This window comes from Ambystoma mexicanum, chromosome 12 (assembly GCF_040938575.1).
Source record: "Ambystoma mexicanum isolate Mex_15411 chromosome 12, UKY_AmexF1_1, whole genome shotgun sequence".
Classification (NCBI taxonomy): Eukaryota; Metazoa; Chordata; class Amphibia; order Caudata; family Ambystomatidae; genus Ambystoma; species Ambystoma mexicanum.
The window spans coordinates 856,305,564-856,327,847 of NC_090936.1; the positions used below are offsets into that span (position 1 = coordinate 856,305,564).

General features: G+C 47.2%; 1 protein-coding gene across 1 annotated transcript in view; it reads left to right on the top strand.

Moving 5' to 3' along the window:
• The window catches only part of TMTC3 (transmembrane O-mannosyltransferase targeting cadherins 3), a 1,032,559-nt gene that overhangs the window by 292,583 nt on the left and 717,692 nt on the right, over positions 1–22,284 (top strand). The window contains exon 5 of the mRNA XM_069629335.1: positions 17,645–17,760. Within this exon, the coding sequence (XP_069485436.1) occupies positions 17,645–17,760 (116 nt within the window). The remainder of the gene's footprint in view (positions 1–17,644; positions 17,761–22,284) is intronic.

Sequence of the window (22,284 nt, forward strand, 5' to 3'; positions counted from 1 at the left end):
GAAGAAAGGAATGGGTTCGTTGCTCTGGTGCAAGATGGCAAGGATGCCATGTGCGAATCCTTTCAGTCTGGTTTGGATATGGCCGACAGTGTTAGCCGATCCATGGCTGCGAGCACCGTTATACGCAGATTTGCGTGGTTGTGGAAGTCTGGTTTTGCTCCGGATGTGCAGGCCCGTCTTCTGAACATGCCCTTTGATGGCGCACATTTGTTTGGCAGCAAGGCTGACGAGAGCCTTGAGAGGTTGCAGACCTCGAAAACTGCGGCTAAATCTTTAAACACAGCTGTGTGTCAACCTCTGCCTTTTCAGCAGTGGAGGGGAGGTTATTTTCGTTACTACTCCTCCTTTGGTAGAACGAGAGGGGCCACCATTCAAAGGGGCCAGTCGAAAAAAAAAGTACCCATGGTGGTCGGGGAAATGGAGGTGCCAAAGCCGCTCAGGCAGCTGCCTCTTTGCCTTCAGGCACTGCCGCAGCCGCTTCCAAACAGTCATGAGGCCATGTCCCATGGTTCGCCGGCTGGGGGCAGACTGTCTCAGCATCTCGAAGAGTGGCAAGCCATTAATTCAGATGCACGGGTTCTGGATACCATAGCCCACGGCTACTGCCTTCCCTTCCTAAAGAGGCCTCACGACAATCCACCGGGGAAACTCTTTGAAGCTTCCGGATCCGCTCCTTGCGCAGGAAATCTTAACCCTGCTGGAGAAAGGCGCTATAGAACTGGTGCCTGTAGCGGAGAGGAACAAGGGATGTTATTCACCTTATTTTTTTATCCCAAAGAAAGGCAGGGGATTGAGACCCATCCTGGACTTGTGTTGGTTGAACAAACTTCTCAGGAAGGATAAGTTCAAGATGGTCACTCTTTCTCAAGTCCTCCAGGCCCTTCAACTTCAGGATTGGTTGGTGTCTCTGGACCTACAGGATGCTTACTTTCATGTGCCGATTCATCCCAAGCACAGAAAGTACCTGAGGTTTGTGGCTGGTGACTCGCACTTTCAGTTTTGTGTCCTGCCGTTCGGATTGACCTCCGCCCGAGGGTCTTCACCAAGGGGGGGGATTCACGTCTACCCTTACCTGGACGACTGGCTGATCCGGGCACGCTCGCCTGAGCAAGGGTTGGATCACCTCGGTCTCACCTGCCGCACCCTCCACAGGCTGCTTCTCCCTGAATTTCAAGAAGTCGCATCTGACACCTTCCCAACAGCTCCAGTACTTCGGGGCTGTGTTAGACACGTCCTTGGAAGTGCTCGCCTCCCAAGGCGAGGGCTCATCACATTGTGCAGATGGTGGACAAGTTTCAACATGCCCAGAGTCTCGCGGCTTTCGAATTCTCAAGGCTGCTCGGCCTCATGGCATCCTGCATTTTTCTGGTGCCAGAGGCCAGGCTGCGGATGAGATCCCTGCAATGGGTCCTCAAGATGCAGTGGTCACAGCTCTCGGGCAAGATATCGGATCCCGTTAAGATGCCATTCTGTCTCCCAGGATCTTCTGTGGTGGCCCTGTGAAGGGAACCTGATGAGGGGGGGAACTGTTTTGGCCGGAGGTGACTGTAGTGACGGATGCTTCCCTTACCGGATGGGGCGCTCATGCCAACGACTTGACAGCCAGCGGTCGTTGGTCTCGGTCAGAGTCCAAACTCCACATCAATCTGCCGTCTGTACGGGGGTAGAGTGTCCTGATCATGACGGAGTGGCCATGACAGTGGCCATGCATTACCTCAACAAAAAAGGGGGGTAGGTTCACTCCCGTTGTGCAGAGAGGCAATGCAGCTCTGGTTCGGGGCCATCCAGCAGGGAATTTCGATCTCAGCAGTTCATCTGGCTGGAGACGAAAAAATGCGGCAGATTCTGAGCAGGCAGAGCACAATCTCTCACGAGTGGGAGTTGGCTCAGGAAGTCCTTCAGGAGATCTTCGCCCTTTGGGGAACCCCGCAAGTGGATCTCTTCGCCACCAGTGTCAACCGGAAGTGCACAAGATTCTGCTCAAAGGAATTTCCTCCAAGAGGAGCCTTTGGAGACGAGTTAGTAGTGGATTGGTCATTCCCACTGCTGTAAGCATTTCCTCCAGTCCCCGTCATTCCTCAAGTGTTGCGGAGGTTCGGTTCCCACATGATCCTCATTGCTCCGGATTGGGCCAGGAGACCGTGGTACTCGAACCTACTAGAAATGCCCATCTGCCCTCCACGCCAGCTTCCCTACTGAGAGATTCTCTCTCTCTCTCTCTCTCTCTCTCTCTCTCTCTCTCTCTCTCTCTCTCTCTCTCTCTCTCTCTCTCTCTTTCTTTCTCTCTCTCTTTCTCTCTCTCTTTCTCTCTCTCTTTCTCTCTCTCTCTCTCTCTCTCTCTCTCTCTCTCTCTCTCTCTCTCTCTCTCTTCTCTCTCTCTCTCTCTCTCTCTCTCTCTCTCTCTCTCGGGGGGAGGTTTGTAAGGATCTCTATCCAGAGGTAAAGACTCTCAACCTTCACGCTTGGTATCTGAAAGGTTGAGGTATAAGGATTGGGACCTCCCGGATGACGTGATGGAGGTGTTGCTTTTGGGCAGGCGGCATGCAACAAAATCCCTGTACCATTTCCATTGGTTGTTGGCCAAGTTCTGCGATTGGTGCAGAGGTCACAATGTGGATCCTTTTCGGTGCTCCATTCCTATGGTTTTGGCTTTTTTGCTTTCTTTGCCCCACAGGGGCCTTCAAGTTGGCACCATTAAGGGTTACCTGGCGGTGCTTTCCAGGTGCCGGTTTGGGATTTAAATTTGGTTTTGAAATTTCACATAGGGTGCTCCGTTTGAACCTTTGCACTCTTGTCCTTTGAGACTGTTGTCTTTGAAGACGGTATTCTTGGTTGCGGCTACTGCTGCTCACAGAGTGAGTGAATCACAGGCACTTTCCTCTAAGCCACCCTTTACTGTGTTGCACAAGGACAGGGTTGTACTTGGGGGTACGTCCGTCCTTTCTACCTAAGGTAGTTTCTGAATTTCATTTGAGTCAGAAAGTGGTTCTCCCATCTTTCTATCCTCCTCCTCACCCTGGTAAGGAAGAAGAGCGACTCCATATGTTGGATCCTAGGAGAGCTCTGAGCTTTTACATTGCTAGGATGTCCAGGGTCAGAGTGGATGATCAACTCTTTGTAGGATATGCTGGACACTGATTGGGCCAGGCTGTTATGAAACAGACCTTGTCCAGGTGGATTATCCTCACTATTACGGAATGTTACCGATTGGCGGGTAAAGGACCCTCCTGAAGGGTTGCGAGCTCATTCCACTAGGGGCGTGGCTGCTTACACCACCCTCCAGCGGCGTGTTCCTATTAGGAATATTTATGATGCCGCTACATGGACTTAGCTTCACACCTTTTGTTAAGCATTATCTGATTGGGTACTCTAAATTCTTTTCTCTCCTCCATTTACTGGTACTACTTTGGGAGTCTGTGAAAGATGTGGAAATCGTTGGAGGACACAAGCCATGCGAAGAACAAATTAATTAACAACTGGTAATGTTCTTTCGACTGGATGTTCCTCCAACATGTTCCACATCGCCCTCCCAGCCTGCCCCTCTGGAGAATTTCCTATGCGATTGCAGCTTACTTTTCCGCAAGGCTATGTGCAGTCAAGCAGGCATGAGACTGGTGCCACACGTTCTGAGGGAAAAAACAAACTGAGGCTAACGGCGCCGTGCGTCCTATTTATAACATCTGGTGACATCGCCCTCGACGGAGGCCTTTGAGGGACATCGACCCAACATCATCGACGCAGGACGCCCTCTGCTGAAAAAGTTTCCGAAGTGCACAGCTGTGGACATTACATGTCAAAGATGTGGAATACGTTGGAGGAACATCCAGTCGAAAGAACGTTACCAGTTGGTAAGTTGTTCGTGTAGCCCATAACCAGACAAATTTATTATTTTCTTTGATGGATTCTAAATGTGTTTCTTGAATGCAAACGATGCCAACTTATTTTACCCAATATGACTGAGAATTCTCTCTTTTAATAGGGCTATTTAACCCTTTAACATTCCATGACATAACTCTAGTACTCATTACAACCTAAGTTTGGAAAAGTGATAATGAAAGAAGCATCTAAAACCATACATAAGAACAAATCATTTGTAAATTGGTAAATTAAACTGAAGTAACATTAGTGCTCGAAAAACTACACCACCATAAATTAGTTTCCAGAGTATAATGAACAATATTGGAGGGTAAGGGACAAACAAAAGGGTAGGGAACATGAAAATAAAAAAAGATGAACATTAAAGAGCAGAAATAGAAAAAATTAACATGCAAAATGTAACAAGAACAGAGAAAAAAAACAGGTAACCATTAGGAGCTGCCATAGAGGAGAACGAGGCAGTTCACTGTAGACCAGTGATCCCAGACGGGGCTGGCTGAATATGAATACGAGAATAATGGAATAGGCCGTAAGAATACATCATTAATGATTATAAAATGCCAAAAATGAACACGCAACAAGAATTATGAACTTGGTTGGGCTTTCCTCATCCAGATTAATTTGCTTTGTAGGGGACCTGGATTTGTCCCTATGTTTGTCAGGACCATCAAATGGGTTAGAGGGTGGATTGTGCTTAGATCTATTCCTGGAATTATGAGATTTACCAGGTTTTCATTTATTACGACTTGGTAAGTTATAAACATGGAGAGGTTGTTGAACAATGGAGCCGCAAGCAGACTGGGGAGCAGCACTGGGCGAAGTATCCATCTCCAAGGACTGAAGAGACTTAATGAGTGTATTAACTCGTCTAGATCCAAGAATTCTTTAGTGATGCCCTGAGGAGTTGTGATGAGCATTCTTGCTAGTTCTAATAATCTGTATATGATATCTAAATCCCTCAAGGCCAATCTCATGTGCAAAAATGTCTTCCTTTTTGTCCTGCGTGGCTTTTGAAAAATCCGGGAAGAAAAATATTTGCCTTGAAAGATTAAAGGAGATTGCTGCAAGTAAAATCTACTGTGCTTGTTGGTGACGCACTAGGCATGCAATAACAGGTCTTGGTGAGGAGCTACTGGTGGTAAAACATGGTCTAATTCTGTGTGCTCTTTAAAATTCAAGAGGAGAGAATGAAATTCTCAAAACATTAGGGAGCCATTCAGTAAGGAACTTATTGGAGTCATTTTGTTCAGCATTTTCCAGAACCCCATACGTTCTAATGTTCTCTCCTATTTCTATCCTCTAAATTGGCGACTTCTGAAGTTTGTTGCATTTGCTCAAGACCTTTTTTTAAAAAAAATGTTTGATTTATTCAAACAAAAAACAATACAAACAACACACGCAGTGTATGCATCAGCAATACAAATGTTCATCGATTTATTCCGGGCACTGCTTCCCCCATCCCACCCCCCCTTAAGAGCCTGTTTGTTCCACGCACTCTGTATCTGCCTCGCGTGGTGGGGTCTCACACTCCGTGGATCCAGGCAGGTCCTGCACCGTTCCAAACAATTCTGCTATTAATGATCTCCATGCCATCAAGCTTCCTGTCTCCTCCTCTCCCCCTGCATTGTTCGTCTCTTGCCATTCCATAGTTTCTGCCTCCGCCCATTTCTGCAACTCCTTCCACCACACCTCCACCCTTGGCTTATGACATGTCTTCCATCCCATGGCAATCCTTCTTTTTGCGAGCACATATGCTAAATCTTTCAATTTACTAAGATGCTTTGCGATCTGGTGAACCCCCCTAGCAAGCAAGCCCACCCTGTATTTACAACCATCGTGACCCCCTTTTCCTCTAGTTTCTGTGCTACTTCACCCCAGAAGCGCTCAATTACTGGTCATCCCCAGAACATGTGCACCATGCCAGCTTTTTCTTCATCGCATTTGGGACATGCTTGTCTCCCAGCACCCTTGAACCTGGATATCCTTTCTGGTGACATGTATGCTCTATGCGTAATATATAGCTGTATCTGTTTGTCTCGCATTCCTTGACACCTTCCTGTGGTATCCCAAAGCACGTTCCCACATCCCGTCCTCTAACGGGGCACCCACTTCCGCTTCCCAGTCTAGTCTCAATTGTGTTAGCTCCTTCCCGACCTTGGACATCATCATCTCATACAGTATGGAGATCTCATGCCCCCCCTCTGTCATATCATATATCATGTCTATAGTAGCATCTGGTTCTCCCTCAAGTACCGTTTCAGGCCATGTTCTCCTGATTCTCTGGACCATCCTGCGATATGTAATATACTGGCCCGTGTGTAACCCCATCTCCTCCCCCAGCACTTCAATCTCTATGATGGTCCCCTTCCGCCAAATATCCCCCATTGTCACCACCCCAACCACCTCCCAGTGGTTTCTAAGTATCATCCTCAGCTGCTTATCTCCCCCCGCCAGTGCGACTAGTGGTACCTGCGGGGAGCATGGGAATGGGTTTTCCATCATCTGGCACGCTCGGCGCCACATCTCCCACCTGAGCTTCATCATCTTGGGGCGCCTTTCCATTTCTGTCCTGGGCAGCCAAATCACTTCTTTCAGATAAAATGGGGCACAATCATCTCCAAACAACCTGGATTCGGGGGTCAGTTCATCTGAGAGCCATTTAACTATATATTGCAGTTGGCTCGCTAAATAATAGACCTCATAATTGGGCAGTTTTATTCCCCCTTTTTCATAGAAGTTCTGCAGCTTCCATAACGCCACTCTGTTGCGGGTACCATGCCAAAGGAAATCCCTACACATGCTATGCAGTTTGGTAAAAAATGTCTTGGGTATCAGATATGGAATATTTCTGAAATAGTGCTGGAGCCTAGGTAGGACCACCATCTTAAGCATTGCCCCACGTCCCATCATTGCTAGGGGCAACTTCTCCCAGAATTTCATACATTTCTTGATTCACTCCATGGCTCTCTCAGTATTGTGTCTATGCTCCTCCTCCACCGTGTGGTACACGTCTATCCCAAGATACCTAAATGTGCTGACCGCCCACGGTGTTTGTAGCACCGGTAACCTTCCCACATGGATTCCCTTATAACTAAAAAGCGGGAAGATACTAGATTTTTGAGGATTCACCACTATGCCAGACAGCCCCGCATATTTATCCATCACTTTGAGTATGTACTGGAGATTTTCCTCCGGATACCTCAAGTACAGCAGCAAGTCATTGGCATATAAGGAGATCGGGTGTCGTTCTCCCCCCACCTCGATACCTATAGTGTCATATTGTTGCCTAAGGTATATTGCTAAGGGCTCCAAGGCTAGTATATAGAGCATTGGGGACCATGGGCATCCTTGTCTGGTGCCTCTACTTAGCTGCCATCTTCCAGATATCACTGATCCTGTTCTGACCCTAGCCAACGGTTCACTATATAGCATCTTTGCCCACCTTATGTATCCAGGCCCCATTCCGTAGCTCGCTAAAACGGCAAGCAGCCATGGCCACTTGACTGAATCAAAGGCCTTAACCGCGTCTAAGGACACAATTGCCATTTCACCCTCATTTTTGCTCCCCCATTCAACCACCCGATGGAGTCGTCTGTGGTTATGAGTTATATTTCTATTTGGGACATAGCCTGTCTGGTCGGGGTGTATTCGTTTGCCAATAACTCTGCGCAGTCTGTTCGCCAGGACGGCCATCAATATCTTGCCGTCCTGGTTCAACATTGACAAAGGTCTATAAGAGCCACAACTATGCCCAGGCTTGTTGGGTTTGGGTAGAAGTATTATGATCGCCTCCCTGAGTGGACTCCGGCAGCCGTCCCACCTCAAACGCTTCATTTAACATTTCTAGCATTGGGCGGAGCACTTCCTTCTTATATACTTTATAAAATTCACTCTGGAACCCGTCTGACCCTGGGGTCTTACTGGTAGGCAGCTGCCTCACCACTTCCTCTAACTCCTCCAAGGTAATCGGTGCATCCAGCTCCTCTTTCTTCCACACTTATCCTAGGCAGTCCTATGTCTTCCAGTGCTTCTGTGATCTCCTCAGGACTACTACCCCCCTCATCCCCATATAGTAACTTATAATATTCTGTAAACTCCTGATTAACGCCTTCCTGGGTGTCAGCTACACTATCATCTTCTCTCGCAATCGTTCTAATCATGGGTCTAGGAGTTTCGCTATTTTATAACCATGCCAGAAGCCTTCCTGTTTTATCCCCTCCTGCATGCTGTCTCTATGTATTTTTTATAGTTGAGGTTACATAATCTTTCCCATTGCTCTGCACATTTCTGCTGCAGTTTCAGTATTAGTTCCATGTCTGCACCTCCCTCCTTCAATGCCTTTTCCAGTTCCCTTTCTGTTTCGTGTATATCAGCCAAAATCCCGCCTTGTAGGCCTTTTGATTTTGCTATGGCTACCCCTCTCATCACCACCTTGAAGGCTTCCCATAATGTGCTCGCTGAGTCGACGATACCTGTATTTGTCTCAAAGTAGTTTATAATCTCCTCCCTTATATCTTCCCTGAAGACAGGATCCTTAAGTGCCTCTGCTCGAAGGCGCCATGTCGGAATCCTTGCCCTCGGGGGGCAGTATTGCCACCCAATAGCCAGGGGCGAGTGGTCCGAAAGGACCCTCGCTTTATATTCTGCTTGAGTGCACTCCATCACCACGTCCAACGTAGCAAAGACATAGTGCAGCCTCGTATGTAATTGCAGAATAGTGCGAGTATTGCCTATCTTAGGGGTGTCTTGTTCTCCACACATCCGCCAGACCAAAGTCGTCCAGTAGAGTCTGCAGCGCTTTAGCCGCTGGGGCAGGTTTATCGATCTTCCCGTCCGATCTGTCTACCCTGGGGTCTAACACACAGTTAAATCCCCCCCCCCCCCAGATCACCACCCCACCCATGCATATGCTGAGGTTATGGCACAGAGTTCTAAAGTATACTGCCGTATTTTGGTTGGGGGCATATGTATTCACATTGCTTATCTCTCTATTCTCCACTAGTCCCCTCAATATGACCATCCTCCCATCCGTTTCCACCACCCTGCAACAGTTGAAACGGGACGTGCAGCGCCACCCAGATGAGGACTCCTCTAACATAAGCGGAGTATGTCGAGCCCACCACAACCCCTTTACATTTCTTCACCACCGTCTCCATCTTTTCCCGTGTGTCTGCTGCAACAGTGCAATATTTATCTTTTGTCTGCGCAAGTACAACATGACCTTGTTCCTTTTTAGAAAACTATTAAGTCCCCTGACATTCCACGTAATTTATTTTAAGTTCCCCCATGACCCATTAGAATCCCCCTCTCCCTCACCCCAGTGCAGTCCAGATCCCACTTCCATCTTAATCTATATAGGCTTGTTTCCCAATTCAAACTCCCCTTAACTACAAACACCCTCTTTCCTCTCCCACCCTCCTCCCTTCCCTTCCCCAACTTCACCCTCCCCAACTGTTGCCCAGCTCCATCCCTGGATCTTAGGCACCCCCGCATCTAGCCCTTTCTGGTTAAGCCTGTAATAGCGGCTCAGCAGGGTGAGGCCGCCCTATTGGCTGCCTTTCTACTAAATCTCGGGGGTAAGTAAGTGCGATCCTGTCGCTCCCATTTGTTTAGAGTTGCTACGCCCAATATTTCTGTTTCCTTTTGTGTTTTAGCTGCGAAAGCTGCTATGCCTAATGCTCTCATTTTCGTATGCGCTTTATTCACTATATCATTGTCCACCAAAGTCATAAAGTTCGAGGGCTACACCTCAACTATCGAGTACATCAGAGCGCAATAATACATTCCCATTCTCTCATCCTCGCAATGTACATGATACAGTGTCTTCACTTATCGTGCTCCTGGTCATCCTGCTCCCCATGTCGCTCCGGGCAGCCCTGTGAGTCCAACCATGACTCCGTTTCTTCTGGGTGTCAATAAACAGCGCTCTGCCCTTGTGCAGAACTTTTAACTTCGCTGGATACAACAGCATGTACCTTTTTTATATCCGCTGCACGCAGTCTCCTCTTGACCGCCACATAACTATATCTCTGTCTCTGCACGAGCATAGTGTAGTCAGGGTAGGCTGTAATCTTAGAGGAGGCTCTTTCTATCGTTCCGCCCTTACGAAAATACTCCAGGATCTTTTCCCTATCTTTGTAATTCAAAATGTTTGTAATTATCGGTCGCAGAGGAGCTCCAGGCCGTGGTTTCCTCATCAAGGCTCGGTGTGCTCGCTCCACCGTAAACCCCTGTGAAAGTTTGTCCGCTCCCACTCCCTGTAGGATCATGTTCTCCACGTAGTCCGTGGGGTCTTGGCTCTCTTCTCCTTTTGGCAGGCCGACCACCCGGATGTTCCGCCTCGCCGGTCCTTCTGCTTCCTTCACTCTATTTGCAAGGTTGGCGACCTATTGTTTTAGCACATGGGCCTCCTTTGCATTATTCGTGCTTACGTCCGTGTTTGTCTTCACTGCGCTTTACAGACCGCTAGTTCTTTCTGCAAACGCTCTGACGTCCTTTCGTAGAAGGGTGACTTCGATTCCTACGGCATCTATCTTGTTCTCCAGAGCCGTCCGCAGTTCTGCCATTGCCGTGCCCCACTTGTCACTTAGATCCGTTATGGCCGCTAGGACCTGCTGGTTTTCTCTCTCGGGGGCATCCTCTCCCGATGCTTCTCCCGTTTTTGTGTTGTAGTCGGAGGGGTCCGCTGCGCCTTTGCATAGGTGTCCTTAGTGGGCTGCTTACTCTTGGCTTTCAGCCCTTTGACCAACATCTTGCAATCTCGCTTCGTGCCCTATATCGGCTCTCCCGTATTGCAATATATTTCAGTTCAGTGTCTGGGAGTCCTTAGTAGGCCATACTGCAAGACGGCCCGCAAGACCAAGCTTTGAGTGGGCTGTGGGCTGTGTCCTCCCAAGTTTCTCCTCCGGACAATAATTCAATAGCATGTTTCCGGGGTCCGTGCTCGCCCTCCACTTTTTCCCTTTTTCCTTGGCAACATGTCTACCTGGGCTCAGTGTGCAGTCTGCTGACCCCAACCCCTGCTGGAACTTATAGCGCTGCACCAGTTCACAAATATCTGGCCATCTGCTCACCTTGTATGCTTATTCCGCCCTGTGTTACACGTGGCCTAACTCCCCTGTCACTGTGCCACTATACTGTCCAGCTCTTTGCACTCACCCAGTGTCCCATCAGAGGAAGGGGGTCAGATCTCAGGCTCTTGATGCAGCAAGACAGGCCCACAGTGCGCCCCACTCCCCGTTGCTTCCGACCTGGGAAGCACTGATTTCAGCTGTATTCCTCTGCAGTCAGCACACCACCTCGTGCTCGCAGTGCACTACAGCTGTGCAAGGGGGCTTAAACTGACATTTTCTTCCGTTCGCGTCAATGGCAGGGCACAGTGTCGCGTGTTGCATGCATGGATGTATTACTGCTGTCCTCTGCGATCAGGGCTTGCTGCCCACAAACACTTGCAGCCCCCTGTCAGTGTCTTTCTGATTTATCTCCCTCGCTCTGCCTGCCGTCAATGCCAACGTTCTACAAGCCCAGCTGCTTCCACGAGTAGCTGAGCGCCGCGCCTGCATACAGCGTTTCCTTGATTTTACTGTAGCATTTTACGGGCGATACATTCTTTCAAGCGCCGCCTCGTCATTTCTGTCCTGCTATTAATACACAACCGTCACACGCTCCGCTCAATCCGACGAGATTCGGCTGCCTCCGTAGGCGGCTGGAAGCCACGTTAGCCCGCAGAGTCTCTTCCTTATCACTGCGGCAACCTCCGATCTCCACATTCGTTCAGGCCCAGAAGTGCCGACTCGTTGCCACAGTCGCAAGCAATGTTGCAATGCAGCGCCACCGGCAGTCGTTTCCGCTGCGGTCTGCGCACTTCAGGAGGATTCGATTTTCTTCGGGGCTTCAATTACACTCCTTTGTTGTCCGCCATTTTGGCCCCATTTTATTCGCACGGCCGTTCTTCATCAAGTCTATTATCTCCCGATCCGTGGGCACAGATGACTTGCTGCTTAGGATTCTTAGTGAGAGTGCATTCAGACGCCCGTCCCTTCAATTTCCATGCGCTTGCAACGTTTTGGAGTGTAGTTTCACGGATGCCTGTCGGATCGGCAGGAGACCAGCAAGAAAGCACGTCCTAATCCATGGCTAGTTAGCCACGCCCCCATTTGCTCAAGACCTTTCAATCTGTTTTCAGAAAGCAACACATGCTTTTCCACTTCAGTCAGTCTTGAATTAATTGTTTTAATTTAAATTTAGAAAGGTTTAAAGAGTCATCTTGAAGAGTTGACTATCTGGAGTCCAGTACTGAAATGGACGACTGGATAGTAGAGAGCTCAATACAATTTTTTCCATAACCTTATTGATAGAAGAAAGTTCTCCTGGTGGGTTAAATGGGTTTTGTTCAGATGAGTAATGTAAGCAATGCAGGCAAGTTTACACAGAAGCTCTTTAAAAGGAGGCACAAGAATAGGAAATGTGTGAAGAAAATTATTAAATGGCTGGTAATACCAGTCAAAAGCAATGGATGACATTGGAGAGTAGGCCTCTGAGGAAATGGGTAAAAACACGTTCTTGCATACTGGATCACGCTGTGCCACCACGTTAGGAGAGACAGCAGTGCGTCAGACATAAACAAGGGGAAAAGCGGAGGCAAGCTAAATACAAATGGGACAGCTCCCCAAAGGCACAAAGATCCACACACCATCCAGCACAAATCACGGGGAAAGCCTGGAGCGAGTACATAAATGCTCATGTCTACACCTTGGTTTCTGTCAGCTCTGCATCTGTCATGCAGCTGCCTCCCCGTGAGAAGTGCGCTGAGAAGAGAATGCTTCACCGCAAATACAGAGGTGACAATTGTCACACCAGAGAGAGCACTGACACCAACTATTGAAATAATGAGGTAATGGGAGCAAATTTACATCATTATAGATATCTATTAGGCCATCTGTTGCACTCTGTTGGGTGAGCTCAAGGATCAAGCGTCCATCTTGCTTGGTCGCAAGCCTTGCCCCCTAGATGCTGCACAAACAGCAAATAGTTTGAATCCTTCTCACATAGTAACAATGTTCCTTACAGCGGGTATTTTATTTACATTTTTTGTACACTTCTTTACACAGATTCTACAGCATTGACTGCTTTATAAGTGTGAGGGTGTGACCGGTCAGTGAAGTGTGGATGGTAGGACAAAGAGCTTGACAGATGTGGGTAGGGGACGAGCCACGGTTGCACTGGTAAAGGGGGAAAGAGCCCAGAGGGTAGGGTTGGTTGAGCGGGGGGAGGTGGTATGTGTCAGGCATGCATGGTGGGGGAGTGAGCTGGATATGTATGGGAAGGGGGAATGCATAAGTGGAAGTGCCAGCAGCGTGTAGGGGGTGACAGAGGTTGGGTTGGAGATGGGCGCATGCTTATAGGCTGGGGAAGTGTCAGGGGTGAGGGTTGCCGTGAGCCGGTAAGGTGGGTGGTGTGAGCCAGGTGCTTGGGGAGGGCGATTGTGATGGCATGAGTGGGGCATGCAGGGAGAGATGGGCTTGACCCGGGCAAACGTTGGGAGGTTCTGTGGGCCGGGCGAGACATGCACACAATTTACTCATGACTGTGTGGTCAAAGATGGTATAGGAGTTGCAAATATAAACTTATGTCCAGGTATCGGCCAGGCGTTGAGTAAGCATTGATGACTCTGCTGTTCATGATTATTCTGTTGGACATGTGGTTAACAAATGGACAAACTGGATTCACCCATATCTTAAGATCTGTCCTTTGATTCTGTGTTTCTGTAGAAAAATTGTTGACTTGTGGTGAGTTGTTTGAACTCACCATCCTTCGATGTGGGGGAAGCAAGCCACATGGGAGAGGGCAGGCCAGGTGGCCACCCAATGTGCCTCCCAGTGGGTAGTGGAGGATCATTTCCGCTGGCTCATTATCCCCTCTCTGACACAAGTATCCCCTTAAGCTCTCTCCAGAAAGGTTATGGATTAGAAAACTACAGGTGGCAGGAATCGGTGCTGAGGATCCCCACCAACGTGGAACCGGAGCAATTGACTGACCGTTTGAAAAAAGATGAATTCTGAGTTTCTGCAGTGTTTACGGAGAACAGAGGGAAACTATCAGTCGCTTACCTGACAGAATGAGAGAGTTAAGTAGTGTATACATGGTGCTGCAGCAGAACGGAGCAACTGTTAGGCAAAATTATATGCAGTACCCTTTGGGAATACCACACACAATTAAGACTACAAGCGACAGTACAATTTCACCTTTGGTACAAGCCTGTACTACACAGTTAAAGTGGTAGCATTAGCAGAGCGGCCAGACTTATCTCAAGAGTAAGTGAGCAGTACAAATAGTTACACAAAGCACACCAATTACTATGATTCAGGCAAACACTGACTCAAGGTTTCTAAGTAAAAGAATATATATTTATTTACTCAACAGTTGTATAACATTTCACTAGTATAAGCAAGTTAATAATAAATACACCACTTCCCTTAAATTCCAGACAAGTTAAGCTCACAAAATGAAGTGGGAGCAAAATGGCACTCCAGCAATTTAACAGGGAGGGAAAGACAAAGTTATTTAGAAATTAGGCAAACCAACAGGTAAGTACTCGGGGCAGTTGAACAAGAGGAACTTCAGTGAGGAGATCAGCTAGAAAAGTCAATGGGTCAGAAGTCTTTTGCTCAAGATCACACAGTTCAGGGTAGTTTGCAGTAAAGTTTGTGGCACAGATTCTGGACGAGGTTGGTTGGTAGAAAAGTTAGTTCAAAGAGAAGAGAAGGACAAGCCCTCGGATTGGCAAAAGATTTAAAACACTTTTACCGCGGTTGAACGAACCGGTCAACCGGATTTGCACAGTACCTTGAAACGCAGAGGGAGCTGTAGCTGAGGCGGATGTTCCTGGTGGTTCCTTCAGGCTCACGGTTCCTGAAGCGACTGTCGGACTGACATGAAGTAGGAAGACTAGAGGGTCCTGCGCCACCCAGGGAAGAAACCAGCAGCAGAGTAAAACAACAAATAAAAGGTGCGCTCCTTAAAACCCAAGCAGGGTCCGACCTTCCTGGCTATCCAGCACACTGTAGCTCTGCACAGCGAATTCGACCAGAGGAGAGGTCCTGGCTTGTAGTTTGGGCTAACTGGTTGGTCCCACCAGCTCAACGGAAGAGGTTTCCTGGAGGATCTTCTCTGTCGTCGGATTCTGAAGATTCGGACCTGTAGCAGGGCTTCACCGGGAGGTTCAATCGTTGTAGGGGTCCTCTTCTTCCAGTTCCTCATTGGTTCTTTCGTTCCAGTGGCGGCTCTGCCTTTTCCGTCCCAGAGACCTGCTTTTTATGCAGTTTTCCCCTATTCATACAGCCTGGCTGTCAATCACACAGCAGGGTGGCTGGCCTGGCAAGGCCAGTCCCCTTAGCCAATCAAACAGGAGTGTGACTTGGGTTACCAAGGGAACCCATGGCAGGGGTCCTAAGACCCCTCACTCACATCCTGCCTACCTAGACTTTCAGGAGCCTTAAGGAGGGCTTCTGTGCAGGAGCTCGCGAAAAGACAGCGAACAAAGGAATCATCCCCGGTTTGGTGCGCAGAGAAAAAGACGAGAAAGACTTTAACAAAAAGAAATGGCTAAAAAACACAGCCGGAACCAACATAAAATGTATTTGGTCAAGCGGGTTTATGTTCGAGGCTAATATAATAGCCTAAAACATTACCACATTCATATAAGATAATCGCGGTAGAAAAGTTAGGGTAGATACCACTGCCACCAGCCAAGTCTTGATGTAAAGGGAGTGAAAGTGCTCCAAGAGGCACAGACAAAAAGTGGTAAGAGTTAACCCTTTCCAATACTCCATGTAAGATGGGGTGTACTGGGTCTGTGGTTTAAAAGTGACTAAAGTAAAGTTAATGCCAACTTACCCTTTTCTGGGGGACAGTAGTCAGCCCTAGAAAAATTGAGTCAGTGCGAAGTCTAAAAGACAACCCTGTGTCACTGCACTGAAGGTGCTGTGTAACACACACAAAAAGCGGTGCTCATGGAGTAGGTGAGGCTCCAGTGCCCAAGAACACAAAAATGATAAAAACACACATGGCTAAACACATGTATGAGTGGGAAAAAGGCTCCCACTCTTACCAGGTGAAAAAAATGAATCCTAGAAATCCAACAAAGCTGCTGAGGGACGCATTACGTAAGGGAAATCAGCCATTTATGAGAATTCTCCCTAACGTCAACCGTGTAAAAATGCTACAAGTACATCATTCCAAGATGGTACTCATGCAACAAACACTTTTTAAAACCTCACCAGCCCTCATTACTGACAGTAAAGACCATAAAGTGACCAATACTGAAGCCAAACTTACTTTCAATAATAAGAGGGATTAAAGGACCAGATGGTAATAGCTAATGTTTGAGCATTCACACAGGACTAGAAAATAAACCATAAGAGATAGGATTAGATACATAACTCGATGCTAATCGCTATAAAAGAGGCTGCACATAGGTAAAGAGAATCAACGGAGGAGACAGCCTGGCTCCCTTGACACAAATGGAGGTTCCTGTAAATCGAACCCAGGAAAGGACTGCTACTTTAACATGTTTAAGGACCATTTGGCAGAAACCCCAAGAGTCCAGGCAGGAAGGTAGGAAAGGCCTAGAGCCGCTAGGATGGGACAAATGGCCAGGGTGCTTGATAGACTCTTGTCCCACCTTGAAGGAAATGGAATCTCCAAACCAAAGGTTATCCAACAGTGACCCCAAGGGAATTAGATGCAGACTTGACCAATGGCCGGATGGGCATCCTAATATTGGCTGTGTAATAAGGACCCTTACTAGAGTGGTAGAAATATGCATCTCTGCAGTTGTGAAACCTGAAGTTTTGAAACCTCACGAATCCAAGGTCCAGGAGTAACCTGTTGTCAATCCTACGAGAGCCAGGTATGAGGAGGGAACTTCTTTGAATCCTGGGAAAGCCAAGCTCCAGGAGGGACCTGTTGGTTTAAGACCAGATTAGTAATGGGGTGATTTGTTGACAGTTGTCTAGATGTAGGTCTAGCACCAAGAAACTACTTGAGATGTAGGTCCATAAATATGTATAACTTAACTTTGTTTGATCCTGAACAAGCCAAGGTCCAGGAGGGCCCAGTTGGGAATTCAGACAAAGCCAAGGCCTAAGGAAAGATGCTTCAAGAAATCACCAGTCTTAGCAGAGGACATGAGATAGAAGGTGAAAGCAGAGAGGACGAAGTGGTTGACTAGACTGAAAGTAACTGCTACAAGGACCTGCCTAAAACATTCCTTCTGTTTTGTTGTATTCAAGTACAGATGGACTTTGAACAGTATGTTGTGATTTTTTCTTTGTGGCAAGTTTTTTGAGCATCTACAAGTTTAACACGGCTTGGAGGCTAAGGACTCATGAACACTAGATGTTGAAACCTTTCGTTGCCTGTCCTTTTGAGACTATTTGTATGGGTTAAGACTTTTATGCTGGAATCGGAACTACTGAAGACGTTACACTGCTAAGGAAATCTCACTTTATCAATATATCCTGTGCATTGTTTCTCTTAGGAGAAACCCTATATTAGTACTAGTTCAACCTTTAAAACAGATAGGTGTTTCTCCAGACATTGCACTACAATAATGAAGGTCATTTTGTAATCCTCTGATTCTAGTCACATATGTATCATTGCTTTGCCATACTACACTTAATTTGTTAAGGTTTGTTTGCTTCTCATATGTGCACATACTTTGACAACATCCTGAAATATAATGTACTGTTATTTTTTTCTTTTTCAGTTTGGACTCCAATTGCATTGGCAGTGTTGCTTGTTGCTGTGGCTACCTTGTGTAAGGAGCAGGGAATAACAGTTGTCGGAATATGTTGCGTCTATGAAGTATTTATTGCCCAAGGGGTAAGGGTTATTTTCATTTCAAGCATCTTGAAAATTTCACTTTTACCTTTGTTGAGGAGGTTGGTTTCGGGGGGGGGCAGAGGATGAAAGGGCGGATGTCTTTTGACTTTCTAGCATTTCTTTCTGGTCAAATATTTGTTTTCCATATAGAAAAGAACCAAGTCAGATGTGGTTCCTCATGATAGTGCCTAAAACATGTGGGCAGAATATTGGCAGTGAAAATATTCTAAACAAATATTCCCATATATTTTTCTGGACATTTGCTTTTCTAAATGTACAAGACCTATTTGCACCAACACTAGATTTGTAACATTTACATCAATTGAAATTGCTGTACAGGTTATTCTATTGAGGGATATTGGTGGGTGGACATTAGCAGCAGCTAGGTGGTGAGGCCTTCAGGCTCGGATTTAAACCAAAAGCACCCAGCTGTAATGAAGCACAGTTTGTCTGCAGTGTACCGGTCAGTGCACTGCCGCTAAGGCCAGTGCTTTCAGAAGACACCAAAAGCACTTAAAAAATTGAAATAACAGGTCCGTGTAGTGCCAGAGAAGAGGGGAAATATCAAAGGCCAGGCACTCTGGCCCAAGAATTATCTGCACTACTAATAGAAGCTGACTCAGGGTCCGCAGTGCACAGAAAAAGAGCAGGCACACACATCTAAATGCTTTGACCTCATCAGTTTCATGAAGGGGAACACTATTCAGACATCACCAATTGAGTAAAGGAATATAGTTGTAGATATTCCTGGGAAAGCAAAGTAAATGGGTATTGGTGCAAGAAGTCAGCCAATTCCAGAGGGGTGAACCTCTTTGGCCTGACTGCCACTTCCACCGCAGGGAGACTGAGGAGGTAGCCTTTCAAGAAATGCCAAAATGTCTTTTGGAGTTAGAGAGAAGTTCCATATGGATGAACATTTTTAAACAAAGCACATGGCAACATTTATAGTCTTTTCTGGCCACAATCTACACATGTCAACAACTCGAGAACAAATAACTTATTTTGCCTGCCTGCCCATAGACCATGTGCCTGCTCCACCTTCACCCCCTAATCTGGGAGTTCCCTTTAATTGTGCCCCCCTGACATAATTACATAGTCTCAAATCCCAATGGAGCCTTGTAGTGCACCTATATATACCTCCATCTCTCAGATCCCCGTGTCTACCCAGTACCCACCAATATTCAAGCTGCACTTTGTAGTATTGTGAATCCCCAATGAGGAAAGCTTGCAAATGTTTTTTTTTTAAAAAAATTTGGTTTTTATTAGGTTTTTAAACATAACAGTTCTCTCAATGGGAAAGAAACAAAAGAAAAAGTTACATATGGATTCACAGACGTTTGGTGGAAATAAAACCAGAGTACATTGCACAACTTCGTAACCATAAACCAAACTGAATAACAGTGAAAATGTTCTACTTAGATTTCCCGTTTTCTTCATTCTCTTACACTTTTCCCCCATCCTCCCACCCCCATGGACTAGGAGGTCATGTTATCAAGGAGTCCTGCTTGTATGGTCATGTGCTCTTTGTCACAGATTGAAACTTTTTCGATGTAATGTGTTCAGGGGCTCTCCATAGGGAGGGCTTCTTGTCTTGATTTTGATGTCTTCTGATCGACGGCATGGGAACAGGATCAAAGCGGAGGGCGGGAGGGGAACAGTACCAAGAGGAGAGGGACCCAATCGAGCTTCACGGACACTGGACCTTATCCCCGCTAGGGTGGATGTCTGTTTGATGTGTGTTTGCATAGAAAGTCGGACCACAGGATCTCACACTGTGTTGCCCTGCCGTGGAGTGAGGCAGTGATTTTTTCCATGGTGCATATGTTTATTACAATAATAATCCATTCAGTCTCGGTTGGGGTCATAACTGATTTACACTTGGTGGCTAGTAAAGCTCGAGCCGAAGAGATGGGGGGCCAAGCCTCGTACTCTCTTCCACTCATCGTCTATTTTCTGTAGACCGAAAATGACTAGATGAGGGTCCACCGTCCTTTGAATCCCATCCAGGTGTCTAATCCACCCCAAGACCTCATCCCAACAGATCTTAATCTTAGGACATCCCCACCACATGTGCCAATAGTCCGCAACTTGTCCACATTCACGCCAACAGAGGGGGGAGGATGACTGGTACATTTTGGATAGTTTATAGGGGTCATACTGCCAGCGATGCAAAAGTTTGATGGAATGGAGTTTGTATTGGCACGATATGGATGTGCGCGTTGCCATGTGGCACATATTATCCCACATGTCATCGATTTCCAGCCCCATGTCTTTCTCCCAACGCGTTCTGAGATTGTGTGTTCCCTCCACCCGCTTCTACGAGTAATTTATACATGGCGGAAATCCGGTCTTTCCTGTCAGTCTTGGAGTCCAATAGTTTTTCGAAGGGGGTAAGTTCTCTACTTAGTTTTGCCTTCCATGCCGCCTTCGTTAGGACCCCTTTGATCTGTAGGTAATGGAAGGTGGATAGCACGCCTATATTAAGGGCCTCTGTTAGTTGGGGAGAGTGATAAAGGAATCACATCGGAGGAGCTGGCCTACCCTCTCCAGCCCCGCCTCATACCACGCCTGGAATCTTTCAACATTGGGGATGTGGTTATTAATGCCCGGGGACCACAGGTGACTCAAGGGGGACGGCCATGTTGTGATATCGCTCATCTCTGGACCCTCTCTCCATATTTCCCTTAAGGTGGCAAAGAGCGGATGCTCCCTTGTCTTCCTCAAAACTCTTTTTCGTGGGGACCATAGCCACTCCGAGAGTGTTGCTGGGTCTAAATAGTGGTTGTCCATCGCTATCCACTGTGGCTCTTTATGGTTGCATAAGTGAGGGATGAGCACTCGGAGTTGAGCCGCAACATAGTACTTCTTGAGATCAGGAAGGCCTACCCCTCCTTTGTCTTTGGGCAATGTCAATATGTGGTAGGCGATTCTGGCTTTTTTCCCCTGCCACAAAAACTTAAGGATCACTCTTCGAACCTCGGTGAAGTATCGTTCCGGAATTTTAATGGGGAGCATCTGAAATGGATAGAGGAACCTCAAGAGACATGTCATTTTTATGGCGTTAAGTCTGCCAAGCCATGAGATGGTTAATTTGTCCCACCTGGCTAGGTCCGCATGGAATCTCGCAAGGAGTTTTGGGAAATTTGCCTCGTATAGGATGTCTATTCGTTTCGTAATTTGAATCCCCAAATATTGCATAGCGTCATGTTCTAACATCAGTCCAAGGGAGGAATATTTCGTTTCATTTGCCTCTTGTGTGCCCTGGAGGGGGAACAATATGGATTTGGATCGATTGACCTTAAACCCTGATAACTGGCCATATTCTTCACGGAGAAATATAACTTGTGGAATAGATCTAGTGGGATTGACCACATGAAGGAGTATGTCGTTGGCATATAATGCCAGTTTGTGTTCTGTGTGACCCAGGTGCACCCCTTCTATGCTGGAGTCTGATCGTATTTTATGCACCAGGGGTTCAAGCAATAAGGCAAACAAGATGGCCGATAGTTGACATCCCTGTCGGGTTCCTTGCTTCAACCGGAACCACCTAGAATATGTCCCATTTACGAATTCCGAAGCTGTGGGCCTCGAGTAGACTGCCTGGATTCCTTTCCTAAGTTTAGGGCCCATACCAATCTTGCGAAGAACTCCCATCAGGAAGTCCCAGTCAACTCTATCGAATGCTTTTTCTGCGTCGATGGAAAATAATGAGGGATCAGTATCCAAGTTGTGGGAGGCATGTATCAGGTGCAGGGTCTTACGCATGGTGTCTGCACCCTGGCGGCCCAATATAAAGCCAACCTGGTCGGGGTGGATGAGGCGGGGCATGGATGACTCAATTCTAGCAGCCATTAACCTTGTGTATATCTTCGCGTCTAGATTGATCAGGGAAATGGGGCGCTATGATCCACATTTTTTGGGGTCTCTCCCTTCTTTCTGGATGACAGTTATGAGTGCTTTAACGAAATGAGTCTGGAGGTTTCCCGGTCTCTAGGATTTCATTGAATAATTCAGCTAGGAAGGGCGTAAGCTGTGTGGCAAATGTCTTGTAAAAACCTGCAGTGTACCCATCCTCGCCTGGGGATTTACCTAGTGTTAATCGTTTTATGGCTTCCTGAATCTCCTCCTCAGTTACGGGGGCGTCCAGGGCCTCTGACTCAATGCATGACAGTTTGGGCATATCAATGTCTGACAAGTAGGAGCGAATGCCCGGCGAATCCTGTTCCGTCTCTCGGGTGTACAGGGCTTCATAAAAGTCTGCAAAGGCTTCGGGAATGGTGATACTACTTATCGGTGTGCTGGGCCCTCCATCAACTATTTCCTGCACTCTGCCTGTTGTGCTCGCAGCCTGGCCGCCAGTAACGCGTCCGCCTTGTCTCCTTTCTCATAAAACTTTTGTTTGAGGAAGAGGAGTTTGTCTCCTGGAACATGATCAAATAACTCGCAGAGTTCCTCTCTTTTTGTCCGTGCTTGGCAGGCTTTTTCACGGTTTAGCACATCCCCGTCCCTCGCCTCATTTTCTAG